This window comes from Culicoides brevitarsis, chromosome 2, assembly GCF_036172545.1.
Source record: "Culicoides brevitarsis isolate CSIRO-B50_1 chromosome 2, AGI_CSIRO_Cbre_v1, whole genome shotgun sequence".
Classification (NCBI taxonomy): Eukaryota; Metazoa; Arthropoda; class Insecta; order Diptera; family Ceratopogonidae; genus Culicoides; species Culicoides brevitarsis.
The window spans coordinates 23,769,676-23,788,097 of NC_087086.1; the positions used below are offsets into that span (position 1 = coordinate 23,769,676).

Below are 18,422 nucleotides of genomic sequence, written 5' to 3' on the forward strand. Positions count from 1 at the left end.
AATAATAATCAGTTGCGATCATTGCGTTAATCTGATATGTTATTGTATGTGTGGTACTTTTAACTTTGGGTATATTCACTAGGCAAATTTAGTCTCGAAGATTTTTACCGAATATTTTCTATTGCCTTATATAATTAATAAATTTTTAGAGATTTTAAGAAATAAAATATTTTCAACTAAGAAATGTGCAATTTTGCATGACCTATATTCTAAAATTTTTTGACTTTTTCCTTTTTAATAAACTATCAATATCAAAATAAATTAACTTTTGTGAATATTTATTTTTTATACATATTTTTTGATTTAATTAAAAATTAATTAACTAAATTAAATATAGAGATTTTTTTTAAAACATTCATTAATTTGAATTTTTCAATAAAAAATAGTTTGAAATTATCTTGAAAAAAAAGTGATATTTTCTTGAGTTTGTATGTGTCCAATTTTAAAAAAGAAAAAATTCTCTAATAAGTGCACCATATTTAAATTTCGTTTACCCATTTTGGGAGATTACCTATCCTGAATTTCACTTTAAAGTTCTAAAAAAGGAAAATTTAGCAATTAATGAATAAAATAATGATCTTCTTATACCTAAATGGTTTATTGATAAATCATTTGAAACATTTTATGAAATATTATTTGCCTAATTAGAGATACTACTACTACTACTACTAAGAACATTTACTTGCTAAAGTCTGAAAAACGTGAGAAAATTATAAATTTAAAAGTAGATATTACGCAATAGGTATAGGAAAAAAACAACGAGTCTAATAAAATTTCAGATATTCTGAGAATTCCTTGTCCATTAAATTAGAAACTCTTCGATTTAAGTATTTAACGCAAATCAAAACATTACAAGGCATACAAACTGTTTGTGTAGGTGTCATCGTTACGAGACTTTCACATGAATATACACTGCGCAAGCCGTTGAGACAATAATTTAATTAGGAAAACAGATGCTTGTCACAAATAAATATATTCTCAGAGAAACAAAACTCCATGTCATAATAACAACGGCTGAAACACGATATAATTGATTAGAAACTTTGATACAAAAATATACTGAAAGAAAAAAAGACAAATTTCAAGCTGCAAATGCACAGTAGCAATTTATGCAAGATAAGACGACGTAATACGAGCTTTCATGTTGATATTCTAATCTTACACACAGTCTCGTAAGCTTTAATGCTTTATCACTACTGGCAGGAATAGTCTGGTATTCTATTACATTTTATTGCATGTTCCTTAAATTAGATCGCAAAATTAGCGTTTAAGTGCGAGATAAGGCATAACTCGTGTGTTACTGCAGCTATGCGATTCAATATAATTAATGGTGATAGATCATGCAATCCTTTAGAGGTTTTTATCGAGAATTACGCATTTCTGTTAGAATTATATTATAAAGATTATATTTTAAGTATTTTCAATTTTTTTATATATTTCGGAAAAATTTCAAATGTGTACTTTTATGCAAATAAGTAAATATTTGTGAAAACACACAAACCGAACCACAGTAGCATCATAGAATTTTTAACGGCAATACATTCCGCAATCCTTGTTGATTACAAAAAGACGATAATACCGAAAGAAACGGCAAATACGCTGCATTTCCATCATTGCATATATCATACAAATATTTTAACAATAAATCATCTAAAGTAACAAAAACATTTGGAAGTACATTCATTTTTAACAAAAACATTATAATTTGTTTGGTTAATTCATGCTGCATATTAAGATTTCCTAGAACACATCCTATAGATCCCCGTTCATAAAGTTCTTCCACATTTGGCAAAACTTGTTCATTAATAACTTTGTAACAGAGACTGCCTTCGTCGCCCGGTTCACATTGACAGACATTATTGGCTACACATTCTCCTTCTTTTGACTGGAACATATTTAAACAATATTCATTACATATTTTATTGTCACAATTCGGTGGGTAGCTATTAGTTTTTCCTTCAAAATGACCAAAAAATTAGTAGACGAAAGAAACACTGTAAACAATATTTTACCACAAGCGAATTTAAGCAAGCCTATTAGCCCTTCATCTTTTGGTGAAAGATCTTTTTTCGCTGATACTTGTATTGTAAAAAATAAAGCTAACGAAGCTAAAATTGCAAGTGAACGCATTTTTTTGTTGGTATTACTGTTTGCTGCTCCTAACCAATTCAAAACACTTTTGAATGATTTCAAACAAAAGTACTCCTTTTTATAGCAATAATGAGAATATATCAAATAACGAGAATGCGCACGTTCTATAATATTTCCTACAAAGTATCACGTTCAAAAAGAATTCAGAGTATGTCACGTCGTAAAAGATAAGGGAAACCAAATACACAATAAAGCCTCCTTGTAATGTGTTTATAAAAAAACAAAAAGGGATTAAGAAAGAAATTTTTATTGCAAAAATATATTTGACACAAGAATTTACTTAAAATAGAAATGTTTGCACTGGTGAACTGTATTACTTTTTCGTTGGTAAAATAACAATTATATGAATAAATCTATTGTCAAAAATATAATTTGAGTTATTCGAATTTAGTTTGAAAATTTAATATATGACATTCATACGCTTATTAAAAATACAAAAAATAGAAAATATACAAATTTGGAAATGATTTATTTCCTAAAACTCCGTTTCCACACTTTTGAATGTTTATGAAATAAACCAAATCAATTTGCATCATTTTTATAAATTGGAAAAAAATTTTAATACACTTTCACATATTTTTTTTCGATGAAAATGTTTTAAAAATTTAAACCATTATTAATTGTTTTACTTAAAATTAAGAAGAAAATATATGAAAAATAAGACATGAATTATTTTAGAATAAAAAATCATTTTTCGAATAAAACTTGATTTTTTACACTATGCAATGGTTCTAAATAAAAGTCACAAATCCACACAAAATTTGTTGGCTTAAATTTGAAACATTTTTTAAAAAAGAAAGCTTAAAAAATATGAATGTTCGCCATTGAAAGTAGGATGTTTTAATATTGCTCGTGAAAAATTGAAGACTATTTTTTTGAAACCTACATATTTCAAAATTGGAAAATTGGATGCGGATTGCTTTTAATTGAAATTTATTGATAAATGTTTAATAAAAACAAAAACTGAAAAGTCCCACTTTCAATTGCGATAAAGTGATTTTTCTTTCATGACAATGAATGATCCATGTAATCCTTCATCTGGGATCAAAAATTTCAATGTCATTCAATAGTCGTTTTTTCATTTCAGAATCCAAAAGTGAAAAGTCCAGGTAAAGAAATAGCAGGGTCATATTGGAAGGTTTTAGGTCAATGGACAAACCCCAGCTTGAACATTGCCAACAATCATCTTGGGCGTAATTGGTTCCGGTACATCCCTAATTTTGACGTTACGAATGCAACCTTGGAACGGTGTACGAACTGTCAATCCTCTCAATTTCTTAATATGTGGATGGCCACCCAAGAAGAGAGGCCGAGTTGTATCGGTCGAAGTACTGTCCGAATTACCTATAGCTGGTTCAGAGACAACATTATTGACTGCAATTGTTGTGAGGAAAAGAGATTTGGTTGCAATAATCGTGCGCCATTCCCCGTCGCAGTAATTTTCACCTTCTTCCGGTTCGAATTTGGCAACAATTGGACCCTCGCCATTATCGACGCTAAAGTGAATTGTACCATTAACCAGTTCAATGATGAAGAAGGCTTTCTTGCCATGAACAGACATGAGGAAACCGTTTTGACTGCGTGGCTTTATGTCAAAGCTAATCTTTGTTTCTGTGCCAACGCGGAACTTTTCGCGGAGTTTCACGTAACCATTTTCGAAGAAGACACCAGACTCAATATTGTCACTGCAAGGTTGAACGTTATTCATGGAACTTGGTTCTCCAATAGGGTCGCCACCTAATTTGATATTGCGGATGCAACCGAAGAAGGGATTCTTCTCAAGGTGGTCCTTCTCCAGAGCAAGATTTACAGCGACATCTTCCAAAGCTTCGGCAGTGAATCCACCAACATAGTATGGCGAGACAAGTTGCATTGTACGAGCAGTGCCCAAAGACTCCCCTTCGGTACTATCAGTGTCATCCACGATGAGTTTGCCCTTGTTGCCGCTACGCGTAAACTTAACAGTGTGCCATTCGTTGTCATTATATTGGAGCTCAGAGGTCATATTGCTCTTTCCAGAACCGCAATTGAAGGTATGGTGAATATGACCGTTTCGAAGATAGACAGCAATGAAGTCGGTGTGTCTTTGATCGCTTGCATAGAACAAGAGACCGTCCGGATTACCTGATTTGAACTCCAATGTGATACTGTACTGTTTCTTGCTACGTTGTTGCACATCAAATTCAACACGTGAATATTGTCCAGTACCGAAACGCCAGCCAGCATCAAAGTCAACATCGAGATCTGGAGTTGGTGATAAAGCGCAAACCGCATCCTTGGGAAGTGGTCGTTTGGTAGGCCGTGGACGTCTTGTTGTTGTGGTAGTTGTCGTTTTGGGAGTTGTTGGCTCATAGACTGGTTTAATCGGCAATTTATCATCTTCGCCACTTGGATCAACTTTGTTAAAGTCATCGTCATCTTCGCCGAAACGCGAATCGATATGACCAGCTGCATGATCTGGATTATTCTTTGTTTTCTCGTACTCTTCAGGAGACAATTTGTGTTCAACGCGGCCATCGGGATAATAAGTTGGCACAGCAAGTGGATCGTAATCGAAAAGATCTCGAGGACATTGATCCAAAACGGCATTCTGTCGATCAACGCTCTGCGCGAAATTGACAAGCTGACTGTTAATTGTGACATCGCTGATACATCCCAAAAAGTAGGCATCCGTAGAGACAGTTCCAGACTTGGCACGGAAGCCTTTTGGTAAACCGCCGAAATAAATATCGCCGTTCTGGAGATACAATGGCGCTGGTGGATCTTCACTTTCAACTTGGAAAACATCATCAATAGACAACCGCAAGCGATTACTTTGGTGAGTAGCAGTAGCGACATGCCATTCACCATTATCGTAACGATTTTTGCCCGTATTCAGTTCTTCATTGTTACTTCTCAATACAAGAATGCCATCTTCGATTGCCAACGAGAATGTAGCACTTTGGTCAGGATTGGTAACGAAGAAGATTAGACCACGATCTTCGCGTGTGCGGAACTTTAAGTTGATAACAAAGTTGTTGTTTGCAGTAAGATTTTCGTTCTTCAAGTAGCCAACTTCTCCGGGATTATAGGACAAAATGCTAGAGGTCTTTACTGGACAACCTGGACGAACATCCAAAGCTCGCAAATTACGGTTGAGGTCAACAGCAGTTCCAGCAAGTTGTACATCTTGAATACAACCATCGAAGCTCTTTGATTTAACTTCGGGATGTGGAATTTTTCCTGGATAACCACCAAAGTACATGACATCAGTTGGTTCCAAGTATCCATCAAGATAACTTCCACCTTGTGTCGTGTATACATCATCTGATTGGAACATTCTGTTATCATCAACAGTGAGTACTCCGACGCGACCATCACGTTCAGCAACAACTTGATGCCATTGATCATCGTTGAGTTTTTGCGAGGCTCTAATCTTGACATTTTCAGCTTTTTCACCCAACTTGAATTGGAATACGACATCACCATCTTCAAGTTCGACTGCAATAAGATGTCTATCACTTCCAGCATAGAATAACAAACCGTCTGGTGAGTCACGAGCAGCTTTGAATTTGAACGATATACTTGATTTATCACTGAAACGATATGGTTTCGCATCTAAAGCAACAAATCCATTTCCACCAAACCGTAGACCGTTCGAGGGAACTTCAGAAGTCAATAATCGGTCACGTTCTAAAGCTCCATCAGTGTTACTTTGACCATCAACAAAGTTCCACAAACCAACAGGCTCATTGTTAACTCTAAAGTCCTCAATTTGTCCGGCAAAGTAATTGTATTTAACAGTATCTTGCATCTTGTAATCTGGTGGGTAGCCTCCAACGAAAATACGACTGTTATCATCCCAGTTAAATAAGTTTTGGTCTCCTGGTAGCTCGTATGGCGTCTCCGTGAAGATTTCTTCACCATCTTCATCTTGATCGCGAATTTGTAATTTTACGTTATTGCCAGTACGATCAACAATTACTTGATACCATTTGTCATCGGCAACATATTTCTTTCCGATCACTTTTTCAGGACCGTTACCCAAGTCGATGTTCAATACAGGATAACCATTTTCTAATTCCAATTCCATGAAATCTTCATTCTTTCCTGGACGACCACCGTGCTTAGCTTCATTACCCAAATAGAACAAGAATCCGTTCGGTCGATCAGTCTTGAAATATGCAGAAGCTTGGGTATTTGATAAAACTGCCAAGTTCTCAGGTGCCTTCAATTCTAGTGTGGTATTTGGATAGAATTGCAAACCAACGTTGATGTCGTTCGCCTTTTCACGAGCCAGTTTTACATTCTGCTTGATAGCTTCGATTTGTTCAGTAATGTGACTCAATTTGCTTGCAAGACGATCTTGTGCTTTGCCAACATCTTCATCCAGTTTTAAGATTTCGGGTAATTGGCTATTGACACGATCCAAATGAGTATTGATTTGCCCAATTGATTTACTTGTCTCATCAATATCTTTCGGAATTTGGCGTGCAACAGTGAGAGATTCTGGAAGTTCTTTAACAATCGGTTTGATTGCTTTCAAATCGTCATTAGCACTGTCTTCAGCATCTTCTGCCATCACAATTGCATCATCCCAAATCTTGGCATGAGATTCTGGAGGAATACCATCTAAAGCAGCATTAATGGCCAATAGCATATCGTCACTCTTTTTGTTCAAGTCTTTGATAGATTGTACACTATTGGCTGAATCATCCAAATGTGGTTGAAGATCAACTTGAACCTTCTTCAATGAATCACGAGCTCCGCTAAGCAAGTCACGTGCAACTTGGTCCGATGATCCAGCACGTGCCCCAATACCGTCAGTTAAATCAGTGGCGTTAGTGGCAGCAGCCAATGCAGTTTCAGCAAGTTTACGTGCTAAATCAGCTGTATCGACAATATCGTCGTATGAACGAGCTGCCTTAAGTGCGGCGTTCGATGTTCCATCGGAATATTCACGATCAAGAAGTTCAGCATTGTTTTGCAACTCATCGGCACGAATTTGAGCATTACGAAGTAAATCATTTAAATCGCTGTAGGAAACATCTTGTTTTTCCAAAACATTCTCAGCACCATTATTTGTATCTTTCAACTCCAAATTAGTGTTTTCCATTTCATTGTGAGCCTTGTGGACGTTTTCTAATTCACGATCAGCATCGTTGATCAAGTTTTTGCCATCAGCGACACTCTTGTCCATTTGTTTTGTACTGTTAGAAATGGTGTCAAATTTGGCAGACAAGGGAGAACGTTTATTTTTGCCGTTCAGGAATTCTGCGTCATCAGCCTTTTGGCGAGATTCTCCAGCACGAACAAAGAGATCTTCTAGACGTTCATCAAATTTACCAATGTCGTCTTTCAATTGCTTTAAACGATCAGCTTGTTCTTGTACTGGTTTTGCGTATTCGTTAACTTCGTCTAAAACGGTCTCGGAACGTTCCTTTTGCTCAGCACCATCAACGGACTGATCTTCCTTCTTGATCAAATCTAACAAGCTCTGTGCTTCTGAGAGAGCCAAGTCAAGTTTTGGATTTTCAGCACTATAGAAACTATCAGCAAGACGCTGAACATCACGAGCAGCGTTCTTTGCATTTTTATTGACCAAGCGACAGTCATCTAAGGCATTATTTGCTTTATCTTGAGCCTTATTTCCGTCTTTAATGGCATCAGTAACATAATCTACCGAATAATTGGCTTTCTTCTCCAACACTTTGGCTTCTGATACCAGTTTATTGATTTCGTTTACGTAAGGCATCAAGTTCACGCCATTTGGATCCAAGCGACTGACCTCAGGAATAAGATTTTTAATAGCATCTTCATAGTAAGCCAGTTTTCGTGCAGTGAAATAAGGTTGTGACGCCTCCTCGAACTCTGCTTTTACACTATCAATATCAATGCGCAACTGATCGGTCACGTCCAAAAGAGCATGATGACACTCATCACAGACAAAGCAACCGGCGTCGGGAATCAATACCCATCTATGGGGACAACGATCACATTTCTCTCCAACGACTCCTGGAAGACATTGACATTGACCAGTACGAGCATCGCATCCCAAACCACGAGAGAATTCAGTGTTACACTTGCAATCTATGAACAAAATAGACGATTTAAAGAAAAATTCAATTAAAAGTTATGAAATTATTAAAGCTTACGTTCACACCCGTCTTTGCTATAATTCCAATATCCTGGCAAGCAACGATCACAATATTTGCCTGTTACACCAGGTTTGCAAGGACATTGACCAGTGTGGTCATTACATTGTGTGCTATTAGAAGCTTCACCGCAGTCACAACTGGTACATCCGTATCCAGAATCAAAGCCATAATGGTCATAATCGCAACGATCACATCTATCACCAATGACATTCGGTAAACATTCGCATTTTCCGTTCGTATTGTCGCAATGTTGTGTTCCCATTTCTTCGCAAATGCAGCCTAAACGAAAAATTTTGTTGTAATATCGTGAAAATTAAAAAAGAAACACTTGCGCCTCACTTTTACAATCTTTTGCTGTTACAGCATCTCCATAATAGCCAGGGGCGCACAAATTACAAGCTGCACCAGCTGTGTTATTCATACACAGAAGACATTCTCCAGAAACTGAGTCGCAAGAACCAGGAAGACTTGGATCAATATTTCCATTGCATTGACATGGTTTACAATATTCGCCTTCAATCTGTGGTTCACCATAATAGCCTGGAGCACAGCTTTGACACATTTCACCAGTATAGCCTTCTTTACATTGACAATGCACGCGATAACCGTCCTCGGAAACTTCACAAGATGTGGCAAAACTAAACGAAAAAAAATCACATTTTTTAAAAATTATTAATTGGCAAAATTCATATTTCTTACTTGTTAGATTCCACTGGAAGTGGACAAGCGCAAATCATACAATCATCTGGATATCCTCGCGTTGCGTTACCATAGTAGCCAGCGATACACATGTCACAATGATCTCCCATTGTGTTGTGTTTGCAGTTTTGGCAAATTCCAGTGTTACAATCGCAAGTATCAGCATGTCCGTGACAATCACAGGGAATACAGTATCCGCCATATGGTCCATTAGGATCACGATAAAAGCCTGGGGCACAATCTTCACATGAAAGTCCTTGATATCCTGGAGGACATTCACAACGTTCGACCGACAAAGCTTGATATTCATGATAGCTGTCTGGATCCTCATCAGCAAGAGTCAGATAAACGTCAGAAACAGTTGTTTCAAGTCCATCTTGCCAGTAAGAAGCACGGATGTAAATGGCATCAAGATCTCGCAAAATTGTCATAAATTGTTCACGTGTGACTGGAAGACCGTTTGATGTAAGGAAATTGGTTTCAACAAAGTGAACAGCTCCCGTGAAAAGGGTACGTGGTGCGGGTTGTTCATAATTTGTATGTACAATGAAGGTTTTGTTGCTCTTCAGAATCACGTCAGGTGCAATAATAGCAGATCCAAATGGTCCATTGGCGAAGAAAACTTTGTAAGTCAAATAACCGCCATACGATGACAAGTGGTTGTTTTGCGCCAACAAATAATCAACACACCCAACGTATGTGTTGCCATTTCGAACTAAAAAAAAATTGTTATTAGTTATTACCTAGTATGTATAGTTTAGAATTAAAGACTTACGATCATCGGAAACAACATTAAAGTCAACTTTAACCAATGTCTCGTTTAATTGACGATCCACATCTTCTTCCCATTGATGCACCTCGAATTTGCCTCCATCCATACTAATCTTATTAACCGTCACATTATTTAACATGCTAACATTAAACGGTTTGAGATAAGCTTGTTCGCAACGTGTTGTCTTTCCGAAGCAGAAACATTTGGTACATCCCTCTGGATTATTTTTTTGTAAATTGTACGTTCCTTCCTTGCAACGTTCACAACTTCTGCCTTCTACGTTTTTCTTACAGAAGCAACGTTCGTCCGTTTGATCGCAGATTTCAAAGGTTGTACCATCACGATTACAGTCACACATGTGACAAGCGGGGAAACTGTGATAACCGTAGTCGCACAAGTCACACTTACGTCCAACAATATTTTCACGACAAGGACATGATCCATTATTTAAATCACATTGTAAGTTTCCGCCCAAGACACCTTGTGGATGACAATCACATTCCTCACAACCAATAATTGGATCAAAACCATATGTGAAAGCTTCACATTCATTACACTTTTCTCCGCGTACACGTGTTGGACAAATACATGCGCCAGTTTCTTTTTCACACAATGCTGTGACCGGGCAGTCGCAAGGCTTACAATCAGGGAATCCGTAGAATCCCGTACGACAAGCATCGCACTGACGACCAATAACATTCGGCTTACATTGACATTGGCCTCCAAATGGCTCACATTCGAAACTTGTTGAGCCGATGTAGTCGCAATTACAAGGCAATGCACCGTCATTGTATGCAGTCGTGAGAGAGAAGACAGCGTTCTTGCAGAAGTCTGATGCATTCAAGGGAATGTAGAAGTGATCTTGACCGCACTTGTGAATAAATTCTTTTGTTTGATCGTAGGTTCCTTCGCGCAATAATGTCTCTTTGTAAACATCGGCTGGCACAAGGATGAGATTGTTCAAGAAAACGTCCTTGTTGTTGTAGGTATTTGTCAAATTAAAAGTAAAAGCATCGTCAATCTCGAACCAAATTAGATCATTGTCTTGTGTCACGAGTTGACGGCAACCAGCGTATGAGGGACAATGTTTCAAGTGAATTTTGCCGTCATAGTTTTGTCGATCAGTGGTCAACGTGTAGTGTAAGTTGAAGTTTGGATGATGTGGCTGATTATAATGCAAAATAACGACATACCGAGATGGCTCTGGAACAGTAGACATAATTGAAATGGTTTTCATTTCGTGGTCCAAATGCATTAGTCGAGTTTCATTAGCATCACTTCCAACATCTTCGGGGACAAAGTCGACCTTTCTTGCTTCCGGCGCAGATTGGAAGTTTGATTGAACACACACTCCATCCTCATAAATGCAAACAGGACTAGGAGTAATGTAATCCGTGGACCATTCTTCATACGGGATTGCCGTGATCGACTTGATGGCGATGTCAATATCACTTGCTCGATTAATTTCAATGGGTCGAATTTCTCCAACGTCCAAATAGAAGACCTTTTCACGGGCCTCTTTATCGACAATTGGTTGACGACATACCATAGTGTACAAGCAAGGGTAGACAGTAATGGCACCATCCTGTTCTGGCTCATCACGAAGGTTGACCGTAAGGATAGCAGCATCGGTGAGATTTTTATCGGTTATGTAATCAACAACTAGAACGTATTTTCCGTGATTCTTTACGTCCATCATGTAATTAAGTTGCGGTTGGATGCTCGAGAGAAGAGGAATTTGATCTTCATTGATGGCAGCAAGATGTTCGTAGTCTTTGTAAAAGTCCTGTGGCTTGAAAGCTTCGTTTCCTTCGGTAATGAAAGGAGTGTAAGTGGGATTGAATCTAAAAATAAACAAATAATTTAATCAATGTTTTAAAAAAAGAAACTAAGAAGTCTTACTGTTTCACCGAAGGATATTGGTAATGACGACATAGACTAGTACCACCAACTTCACACGGTGTCTCAATGTTTCTTGTGAGGATTGAAGCTTCATAGTAGGCAGCAGGCAACAAAACAAAGTAATCAAGCAATAAATTTGGTGTGTCCGATTTCATTGAAATTTGGTAGCGGCCTGGATCGAGAACGACTGGTGATGGAATATCTCCCTTGGTGCCAGAAACTGTCACAAATTGAGGTGTCGTCGTTGGTTTGAAAACAACTTTGGCACGTTGCTCATCTTCTAATGGATTATCAGATGTGATGAGTATTGATCCAACGATGTTTTCTTCCGTAGGATTGTTATAACGGATAACAAGACGATACACGGAGGACTTGTAAATGTTCACTTCGTTAATTACCTCGTTCTGAAGTTGTGAGAACACGGCATATCCTTTCTTACTGAACTCAGGGAACAAGTTTTCATTGTATTGGTAACGAACTTGTGATCCTGACGAGGTGTAACCGTCTTCATACTCGAATTGGAACTGGTACAATGTTGGGTAGTAATGAGTCGTGAGTGGATGATTGCAAGTACGACCTGAAACACGTGGATGACACTTGCATTGTCCCGTAACCTTTTGACAAACTCCATGAGCACTGCCACCGATATCGCAACCACAATCCTTGCAACCGAACAAACTTCCGCCAAACAAATCAAACGATCCGTCCTTACATTCGCCGCAATTTCTGCTCGTAATAGATGGTTTGCAAGTACACTGACCGGTTTTGGTGTCGCACGTATCCAAAGCACCAATTGTTCCCTCAATGAAGCAATCACATTCTTCGCAACCGTGGAAGTTCGTGGCATTCAAGTTCCAGTATAACGGACGACATTCATTACAAATGCGACCTTGGACACGTTCCTTACATTGACACAATTCACCAGCTGGCACAGATCCGCAACCGGCAAACTTGGCAATAACACCAGCAGGATCACAATTACACTCCTCACATGCAGGATAATTGTAGAATCCTTCTTTACACGAGTTACATTGTTTTCCATCAAAGTTATTGGCACACTGACATTGTCCTTCGTTATTACACGAGATACCGATTGAGCCATGTGGGTCGCAATTACACGTAATACATTCAGGATATTGGTAATAACCGGCTTGACATGACGTACACTGTTTTCCTCCGAAGTTGGACAAGCAAGGACAACGTCCAGTATGATCGCAAACAGTTGAAACACTACCTGCAGTCGAGCAATTGCAAGGAACACAATCGGGATAACCGAAATATCCGGGGAGACATTTGTCACATCGAGCACCGCCATAGCCAGGACGACAAATGCACTTTCCATTATCCTTGTCGCAAATTGACTCCACAGTACCTTGCAAGTCACAATTGCAATCTACAAGAAAATTAAATAAATTGACCGTCACAATTTTATTAAAAAAAAAAATCATCCAACTTACAAGTACAATCTGGATAGTTATAATAACCATCTTTGCAGACGTCACATTGTTTTCCCGCGTAGTTTGATCGGCACGTACATTGACCCGATTCTTGTTCACATTCATAATCCGTGGATCCGATTGGGTTACACTCACATGCCTCACAAGCTGTAAAGTTGTAGTATCCAGCCGCACATTGGTCACAATGATCTCCAGCAAAGTTCGGTTTACATGGGCATTTACCATCGACAGCTTCGCACTGGTATTTATCCGTGCCCTCGAGGTTGCACTCGCAAGGACGACAATCGGGATAACCAAAATGTCCGTAAGAACAACGATCACAATTGGGACTTTCGAATTCCTTACGACATTCACAACGACCGGTTTCTTCTTCGCAGTTTCCAGTGGAATAATGGAAATTACAATTGCAAGCTACGGAAAAGCGAATAAAAAAATACATAAATTTGTTTGTTATCAACAAAAATTATTTTTCGCGTGAATTTTTCATGGAAATTGGTCATTTTCTTCACATCACCCTTAGTAATTTCAATTCACACGAAAAATGTGTTTAAGTCTGTTTTCAGCGATTTCTTTTTAAACTTACGTTGACAAACATCAGTTTCATTCCAGTATTTTCCATAAGGACGATAGAATGTTGGTTTGCACTTGTTACAATTGATGCCTTCGGTATTATGTTGACAATCTTGACAAACACCACCGCCTTCGTAATTTCCATGTATGTCCAATGAGAGTCCTTTGTTATCAACGTCTTCGTCATATTCGCACAAACTTGAGTGTCCGTGACAGTTGCAAGCTAAAAATGTGTGATAAAAATTATCAACTTACAATTTTTTTAAAAATTCATTTGAAAGAAAACTTACGTTCACAAACAAAAGGTTGTGACTTTGTATTTTGTCGCCATTTCTTTTGCTCAAATCCAGGACAACACTTGTCACATTGCGTACCGCATGTGTGATGTTGACAGAAACAAGCTAACGTTCTCGCGGGATCCTTGGCATCCAACAAGCCACAAGTGCTTGCGTGTCCATTGCAGACACACCGACCACCAATAGAAATATCCTTGATTGAGTAGAAATAACGTCGAGTAACGGTAGGATCTTGCCTGGCGACAGACATCAAGTGACCTAACAAATTCTTGGTACGCAACAACCTGATACGAACGTTCGTGGCACGCGTCCATTCTTGCAATGTGGGTGAGTTGAAATAATCGTTGGCGGATGGACGACCCGTCAAAAGAGTCACGGGAATTTCTCCATTTTCCAAGGGCACAATTTTCGAATATTCCGTCGTACAAATGACATTGTCATCAGCGGTGATGGGACGCAAACTATCTTTGCCAAAATATGTCTCACAATCGGCAGGTGAGTCGGAAAAGTGTTGCCAAGCAGTCCAGGTCTTGCCATAATCGTTAGATTTCTCCAAGGTCCACAAGCCGGGACGCGGAGAGTTACCCATACGAATGAACAAGTACGCGACATGAAATTCCTGGAATAAAAAAAAAGAATCATATCAAAATTGTGTTAATTAACGCGCGTCGTTCATGTCTCAACGTTGTATGTGTTTGAGTTACGCATTTCATTGAAATCAATTGAGAAGCGAAATACAGAACAATTAAATTTCATTTATTTTTTCGAAATTGTTTAAACGAACATTGAGTCATAAACAAAAGATTACAAAATCATCAATGAATCGTTTTTTTCTTTGAGACATTCTTACTCTTATTCATGAGTTTTTTACATGTTTCTATATGGAGAAGTAAAAATAAAATAAAACCAGAACAAAAATACACTTTACAACTTCACAGCTGTTGGTTTGTTAAATGCACAAATCATAAATCTTAAAATTTTATTATTGTTAGTGCACTTGTATGTATTTTTAGAGCAACAAATCTATATATTTTCATAACTTTTTTCTTAGAAATTTGGGTGAAAAAATTTTATACTTGCAATTCCTGTCAGGATTTCGATAAACGGGAATAATTTGTTTTTCAATTTTTTGCTGGTTTTAATGTTTTTTGACATTCGATTAATATTTTCAAATTTTTTACAAAATAAATAACTTAGTTTTTCTCTTAAGTTTAAAATAAACCAAGTTCACTTTGTTGTTTTTGATATTTTTAATCAAAAAATATCACAAAATTTCCCATTTTCTTTTTTTCCCTGACAAAACTAAAATAAACGAACAACTACAAACTTTTTTTTAACGAGTTAACATTTTTGTATGTCGATATTTGAACTTTAATTAAACAAAAGTCAGCAGAATTACCGCACATGCAGCGTAATATAAGTTAATAAAAAGTGAATAATCGTTTCATTTATTGAAAATATAAATCTGCTAACCGCAACATTGTTACATGTGAGACGTCTCGTTGTGGTTTAAGTCTTTATGTATTTATTTTATTTCAACAACAAAAATTATAGCATGCAAAATAATTACAATTAAACGAAGTGAACAGACAAATGGCTTGTTGTTCGATCAGGTTTCAGTGTGAAAAGTCGATAAAAGTTAAAAATGTATAAAAAATATGACTGAAAATAATTCTTAACTAGTCGATCTAGAAATAAAAACTTTAAGAATCACAATCTTGAGTTATTCGCTGACAAAGTGTTCAAAGAAAAATACTTTAATAATATAAAATATGCTTAATAATAGTCATTTTAATTTCAGTGTAATGTGATAATCATAAATACGCTGATTATGTATTGTAGCCGGAAACTTGTTACTGATAAGAGCGAGTATGTAATTTCTTAACTTTGGAGTAAATAAATTAGAAAAAAAAAAATAAAATTGAGACAAGAACTTAATTTGAAAAAATTAAAAAAAATTAAAATATATGTTATCTTACCTGTCCGAAATCAATCGTTAAATTGACCTCATTGTACTTCATGCCACGTGATAATGGAGGACTCTGCCACCAATTTTCCGTTCCATCGATTGCATATTCAGCCGGATGCGATTTTTGTGGATCTTTTGGATCACAATAGTCACAAACCTACAATTGAAAATTTAATTTAAATTAAAAATTTTTTAAAGATTTTAAAAAAACTCGAATTTGACTCGTAAAGTAAAAAAAAAACAAGATTTTGTGAGAAAAAAGGTCATTAACTCATTCACAAAACACACACATGCGTATGCACAACATTTTCATTAATGCGTTTTTATGCCTTTGCTTATTGTTACTAAACATTTGAAAGACGTAAAAGTGACTTAGAAGAGTGCATCATTGATGATGAAGGCATTTAACACATGTGAGTGTGTGTGTTATTGTTGTTGTTATGTCTTCTTCATCGTCATTTTCTAACAGAAACATGATATATGTATTAAATAACAAAATTAAAAAGTGTTTTTGGGAGAACTAAATTTTCTTGTCTGTCCGTCATGTGTTAATTATTATAGAATATATTTAAAAAAAATCAGTAATTTTTAGAAATCAACTTTAATGAAATTTCATAATTCGAAAAAATGCACTTTAATTCAAAATTACGAAGACTTTTTATTTCACTTCATTCTGTTTCGAAAAAGAATTTCGGTCAAAAATATTTTTTTTTTATTTTTATAATCAGTTTATGTTATCGTCTTTCGTATATGATCTCACACACGAGTATATTTTTAAAAAAATCTTTGTACGTTTTGTAGAAAATATAAATGATTTTGTCGTTGTTTGAAGTTGGAAACATAATTTCATGCCTTTTGGGCGAACAACGACAAAAAATGGAATAAAATGTGGAGCAAATTTCGATGGATGTATTAATGAATGCAGCAATTAAAATGAATTTTTTTGTTACTTTGACATTTTTAAGAATTTTTTGAAATTTGAAAATTTGAAATTTTTTGAATCGCTGAAATATTTTTTTAAATTTTTTGACAAGAAAAAATTAAGAAAATAATCATTTTTTTTTGAATTTTAATTCAATTCTTTTGAAAAAAAACTACTACGAAGCGATGTAAAACACAAAAAGTAAAACACTTTTAGTCATCTTACGGATTCGGACAAAACTTTTAGGATAGCCTTAATTGAAATTATTTAAAAATTAAAATTGTAACTTCACTTATATAACTAAAAGGCCTATTTAAAAAAAAAATCACTTTTTTATCAGCATCTTGTTGTTAAAATTCATCACAATCTTTATATTTTTCCATATTTAACACATAATGAGAGTCAAATTCGAGTTCAAGTGTGATAAGAATTTTTTTTTTCATGTACAAACTCGTACATATGTACATGTAACTTCCGTTTAAAAAAAGCATGTGGGCTTATAAGCTTCCCTTTAAGACCCTTTGAAAGCGTTAATTTTCTTTAAAGCATTAATTGCTAATTTTTATAAAACCTACCTGTCCCTGAATAACTTCATATTTCGCAGTATCCTGTTCGTTTTCGGTATTTGCACCCACAAGCTTACAATAAAGCTCGGGACCATCGGTATCTACACCGCATGTTGCTGATGCATGAATTTTCCGTCCTTCGGCCAAGTTGAAATATGGTGGAGTCAATTCCGCGATCGTAGTCGCTGGTAAAAGGGCCGCCACTAAGAGCAGTAACGAAACCCACATTTTATTAAGTAAACTTTTTTCTTTCTTTGTATTACACTTTTTTTTTATTTTTTAGATCTTTTTCATTATTTCATATGTATTTTTTGTGAATTAACACTGAAATCATCTGCACTCAAGATGCAGAGTCTTCTTGGTGGTACGCACACACACACAAAATTAATGTTTCTTTTTTTTTGTTCAATATTTCTATGTAGTATGTTGTATGTATAAAAATTCTTATTTTATTATATTTTATGTTTCACTTCTTTCCTTCTTTTCTTTTTAGAAGTGAATAATCCAATTGTCTCCGCTCAACTGAGGCGAAATGAACAGTGCACCAGAATTTATACCAAGAACGAATGAAGCTTCGGCAAAAACATATGATCATCTCGTGCGATGTTTACTAGAAGTTGGGAAAAGAACAAAAATCGGCCGGCAAATGCAACAGTGATAAGAATTCAAAACAGAGAGAAATGAATGGAGTTTCGTGAATGAATGACACGATCATAAGAAAGAGAGAAAGTAACGAGGATCAATGAATACTTACTTTACTGAATGAAATACAGGTGTATTTTTTGTACTATGAAAAGTGATTATGATAACTTTAATTTCGTAAGTCATAAAAAATTGAAAATTTTCAATGCAAATATAAGAAAATCGAAAAAATTATATTTTTAATTTTTTGTAAATTAGGCCGCTCCAAATTTTTTTCGAACTTTTTGTCCCAAAAACTATTTTTCAAAATGGGGGGGGGGGGCAAAAAAATAAAAAAAA

General features: G+C 36.1%; 1 protein-coding gene across 1 annotated transcript; it reads right to left on the reverse strand.

The window, feature by feature from the left end:
* Positions 1-2,935: 2,935 nt before the first annotated feature.
* LOC134831932 (laminin subunit alpha) lies at positions 2,936-17,946 on the reverse strand. The gene is made up of 11 exons (XM_063845772.1): positions 17,451-17,946; positions 15,964-16,110; positions 13,979-14,603; positions 13,702-13,911; positions 13,119-13,529; positions 11,662-13,054; positions 9,763-11,603; positions 8,988-9,702; positions 8,628-8,926; positions 8,286-8,567; positions 2,936-8,220 (listed from the first exon to the last, which is right to left on the reverse strand). The coding sequence occupies exons 1-11, from the start codon at positions 17,667-17,669 to the stop codon at positions 3,293-3,295; spliced, it is 11,070 nt and encodes a 3,689-aa protein (XP_063701842.1). The 5' UTR covers positions 17,670-17,946; the 3' UTR covers positions 2,936-3,292.
* Positions 17,947-18,422: the final 476 nt, after the last annotated feature.